The sequence below is a fragment of the Bison bison genome, unplaced genomic scaffold (genome assembly GCF_000754665.1).
Source record: "Bison bison bison isolate TAMUID 2011002044 unplaced genomic scaffold, Bison_UMD1.0 scf7180017864312, whole genome shotgun sequence".
In the NCBI taxonomy this organism is placed as follows: Eukaryota; Metazoa; Chordata; class Mammalia; order Artiodactyla; family Bovidae; genus Bison; species Bison bison.
Genome location: NW_011494884.1, coordinates 1,724,273 through 1,729,460, shown reverse-complemented (window position 1 = coordinate 1,729,460; position 5,188 = coordinate 1,724,273). Strand labels below are relative to the sequence as shown.

The window sequence follows — 5,188 nt, the reverse complement described above, 5'->3', positions numbered from 1 at the left end:
CTGTGGTGTTGGAGAAGACTCTTGAGAGTCCCTTGGACTGCAAGGAGATCCAACCAGTCCATTCTGAAGGAGATCAGCCCTGGGATTTCTTTGGAAGGAATGATGCTAAAGCTGACACTCCAGTACTTTGGCCACCTTATGTGAAGAGTTGACTCACTGGAAAAGACTCTGATGCTGGGAGGGATTGGGGGCAAGAGGAGAAGGGGACGAAAGAGGATGAGATGGCTGGATGGCATCACTGACTCGATGGACGTGAGTCTCAGTGAACTCCGGGAGTTGGTGATGGACAGGGAGACCTGGTGTGCTGCGATTCATGGGGTTGCAAAGAGTCGGACACGACTGAGTGACTGATCTGATCTGATCTGAGGGGAAAAAAACCAGAGGAAATTTTTGTGACCCTGGGTTGAGCAAAGAGTTCTTAGATAAATGTCAAAAGCACAATACATAAAAGATAAAAATGGTAAAAGAGACTGCATCAAAACTCAAAATTTTTGCTCTATAAAAAAACAATATAAAAGAAGCTAAGGCAGAGAATGAAGAGAAAAATATTTCCAAATTTGTATCTGACAAAAAGCTTACATCCAAATTGTATAAAGAGTTCTCAAATGCAACAATAAAGCAAATGACTCAATAGGGGAAAAAATGGTGAAAGAAATGAACAGATACTTCACCAAAGAAGATATACAAATGCCAAATGAACACAAGATAAGTTGTTTTCAACATCATTAGTCTTTAGATATAAAAATTAAAACCACTACTTAAAGTATTAGAATAACAACAAAAGAAAACTGACAAGAACAAACAGAGGGGAGGATGCAGAACAGTAGGAACTCCCATTCATGGCTAGTGGGAACACGAAATGGAACAGCCACTGTGGAAAAGTTTGTCAGTTTCATATAAAACTGAATGTATACTTATTAACAACCCAGCAATCTGTCTCCTAGATATGCCAACAACTGGAAACAACCCAAAGTCCTTCAAAGGGTGAACGGATAAACAAAGTAGGGAACATTCATACAACAGAATACTGCTCAGCAAAAAAAGAAACAATTGGTAAATTCAACAATATGAATTGAATTTCAAATGCATCACGCTACATGAAAGAAGCCAGACTGAAAATGCAGCATAAACTATATGATTCTATTTACATTTTATTCCAGAAAAGGAAAAATCATAGAGACAGAGAATAAAGGTTAAGGGAGAGAGAGAATTTGATGACAAAGATGTAGCATGAGAACACCTGGGGGATGAGAAAACTCTGTTTCTTGTGTGGTGGTGGTTATACAACTTGAGGCACTTGACAAAACTCACCAAACTATGCATCCAAAAAAATGAATTTTACTGAATTAAGCAAGTTTAAATAAGGGACTTCCAAGGTGGTCCAGGGGTTAAGAATACACCTGCCAATGCAAGGGACATGGGTTCGATCCCTGGTCTGGGAAGATCCCACATGCCTCAGAGCAACTAAGCCTGTGCACAAGGGAGCCCACACACTGCAACTGCTGAAGCCCGTGCGTCTACAGCCCATGCCCCACAACACAAGAGGCCGCCACAACATGAGAAGCCTATGCAGTGCAATGAGAAGCCTATGCAGTGCAATGAAGAGTAGCCTCCACTCACTGCAACTAGAGAAAGCCCATACACAGCAATGAAGACCCAGCACAGCCAAATACGTAAATAAATCTAAAAAAATAAAAATAAGAATCCACATATGAACATAAGAATGGGAGAAAAAAGGAAGCTCACATTGCAGCAGAATGCCAACGAGTGAATGTAGAAGGAATAATGGAGTTAGAAAATCCACTTTGCCATCTTTAACATGACAACTAATGCTGGCAAGGCTCATCAAGAGGTGGTAGATTAGTGGCCCATGTCAAAGGACATTCTATAAAATAACTGACCAGTACTCCTCCCAAGAGTGAGGAGTCAGCCTAGATTAAAGAAGACCTAGATTAAAGAGAGGCATGACAACTAAACACAATTGGTGATCCCAGACTGGGGAAAAACAACTATACAAAGGAAGTCACTGGAACAAGAGATAAAATTTGCACATGCGTTGTGGCTTAGTCATGGTAAAAGTTACTGTAAAATCTCTGGAACTATCATACCATGGTTAGACCAGATGACACTGGTGCCTGATACTACATGCTCGAGTACTCAGGGATACAAGTGCACGAATACGATGTCCACAACTTAGTCTCAAACAGTTTGGGGGGAAATGTGTCTGTGTGTACATATGAGAGACAGAAAATGAAAATAATGCAAATGGGGTAAGAAGTTAACCACCGGTGAATGTGGGTACAGGATAAAAGGGGAGTTCTTTGTACTGTTATTGTAAGTTTTATATGGATTTGAAATTATATCAAAATTAAGCATTTTAAGATATACCACCACAAAATTAAACTGCTTTCAGAACCTAGCATAATCTATTCCAAAATGACTAGACTCTGACCTGTACTTTTAGGTTCTTGGCATTTATTAATGTAACACTGAATGACTTAATCTTCAAAAATTAATCAGTCTGCATTCAATTAACATCCATTTAGAAGCCTAAGGTCCTGATAGTTCAAAACTATGTTTTACTTTAGGGTTTCTTCCAGCTACAGAAAATAGCAAGTTACCTATATGATCTTTCTTTCTGCTCTGTTTGCACTGTTCTCAAAAATACAGATAAAAGACACAAGAAAGAACCAACATTGAAAACACAGCACACAGGAATCCTGAGCACACATTCAACAGGACTATAGGTATTAGATGACATGCATGCTGAAGCTACTACTGAGTTACAGGTCAACACACAAAAAAATAATGCATTAAGGTCTGTGTTGTCATTTACTCATGCAATTTAGTTGTATAATTTTATATGCAGGAAGACTTTTTTACTTTTTTAAAATAAGGAATGGGCTCTGGAAAAAAAAATGCTGAAGAGCAAATAGTAAATTGAAGGTTAAAATATCTGGATGAGGAAAAGTTTCGGATGAGACTACATTTTAGAACCATCGAAAAGTACCTGAAATGGTTGCTGCTGGGATGAAAAAGCAGCAGAAACATTTGGAGGAAGCTGGGTTGCTATAGCAACAGGAGTACCAGTCTGCCCATCCTTTCCTGTCACAACCTTTACCTGAGAGGAAATATTTTGAGAAAAAAAGGCAACATAATTTTTAAGACTGCTCAAAATCTTGTTAGAATTTTACTGCTGACAGCTCACCAATCTCTGGTGTTTAAAAATGGAATGTTTTTGCATCAAATCCTGTAAAAGGACACTGAACTAATTTATGACAGATTTATAACATAACACCCTAACTCAACTGCAAATCTTGCAGAAACTCCAATTTAAGTCATAAGTACAATATCCTTAGATTCTTTAACTTCAAACTTTAAAAAGGGGAATGGCAGACAGTCTTCAAGTAGCAAAGCCCTGACAACTTCAGAGGCAGTTTCACCCTGGCCTACTGCGTGCAGGTCAGAATGGCAATGACAGATAAAGGGGACTGGGCCCACAGACAACATTGGTGTACAAACATAAAGAGAGCTGAACTTCACTATTTCATGGCAACAGAGGGGAAACCCTCAAAAAAACCATATAAACCTTTTAGAAAAGAAAAAATGGTTCATCCTGGAAAGGGTGTTAAAGAAAACACCAAATGGCAAAGCCACACGTAATAAATACCAATGAGGAGATGAACAAAGAGGCCAGCTTTTGTTCATCAAAAGCTGATTTCTTTGCAGAAGAGTTGACAGAAATTTACATTTTAGCTATATCAAAAAACAAAGTAAGTCCCACCAACATAGTGTACAGTACACAACACAAAGGCACAAAACAGTGCGTCACAGTCACCTCACTGTCACCCTGTCTGATCAGCTTCATTCTTAGGAGTATAAATAAAAGCATCTTAAGAATCACTGAGGGGTTGAAAAATCCCAACGGGGAGGATTGATTAAGCACCCATTCCAGGCACCCAAAACTTTCACCACCTAAAAAAGAGTCTTATCTTAAATATCATTCTGTAGGTATCTGCAAAAGTGTGAGTTAAATACATGATCTTAAATCTAAGACATCTACAAATTGAAAAAATTCTGTTTTGCTGTAATAACCATATTTTATAAAGATACCTTAAAAATATATCTAGTTATTTAAATTTCATCTGATACACTGTAACAAGCTGGTGATTCAAATTCTTTCTTTAAAAATGATATCCATGCTGTTTTTAGTCGGTGGACCTACAGAAGTAAAATGTGAAATCTGGGGAATCAGCAGGAAGGTGGCCATGCCCCTGGCTTCTGCAGGCTCTTCAGGGCTGAGCAATGCCCAGACACCCTGAAGAGCATAGGGTAAAGCTGGGTCACAACAGGTTAGTTCTCCAAACCAGGGAGGTGTAGCTGTTCTAAATGAGCCAGCATTACTCACAGCACCACTCTGCCCCATCTTCCCAACTAGACCAGCCCTTTCTTTCCATGAAGGAAAAAGCAAATCCATTCTTCAATTTTACTCCTGGATGAAATCCTCATGAGACTGCATCTTATACACACCCCAGGCTCACAGACTACTTTTCATTTGAAGTTGCGCAGACTCAACTCCACATAGCACGACCCGCTGCTTCTCACCTCATCGTTGATAACCTCAGACTTCTCTTCCTCCTCCTCCTCCTCCTCCTCCTCCTCTTCTTCAAGGTCCAAATCATTCTGCCTAAGATAAGCTTGTAAAGGGGCATAATGTTTCTTCTTAAACGCTAAGAAATCCATCATGTTCCCTTGAAGGTGTTGAAGGAAGAACAGTTCGATCAAGTACTCCTTGAAGGCCTCCTTCAGCGCCTCCATCTCCCTGTAGTGATAGTCCAGGCACTGCTTCCTCATCTGAGCCAGCTCCTGGGAGGCCGGGGGGATCTCCTCCAACTTTCTGGGAGCCTTCCTTACGCCTGTGCTCCCCGCAGACGAGAGGGGAAGGCTGGAGAGGCCCGGGGGCACTGCGGTCCTGGAAGGGCTGGTGGGGGGCGGTGGGGACGTCATCCCAAACGCCGAAGTCCCCCCAACCCCTACCCCAACCCCGGGGAGCAGAGGTCTGGTCAGTGGTGGGCCCTGCAGCACCTGCTGCTGCTGGATCAGCTGCCCCTGGATGATGCTGCTGATCTGGGGCGGCAAGCTCGTCGTGGTGATGTGGCCGGGGCTGGACAAAGGCTGCAGGCCCGCC

At 41.4% G+C, this 5,188-nt stretch overlaps 1 protein-coding gene across 1 annotated transcript in view; it reads right to left on the bottom strand.

Annotated features, from left to right (window-relative positions):
• EP400 (E1A binding protein p400) overlaps positions 1 to 5,188 on the bottom strand; it is a 108,364-nt gene that overhangs the window by 82,994 nt on the left and 20,182 nt on the right. The window contains exon 4 of the mRNA XM_010852522.1: positions 4,606 to 5,188. This exon is cut by the window's right edge and continues 20 nt beyond it. Coding sequence (XP_010850824.1) covers positions 4,606 to 5,188 — 583 coding nt within the window. The remainder of the gene's footprint in view (positions 1 to 4,605) is intronic.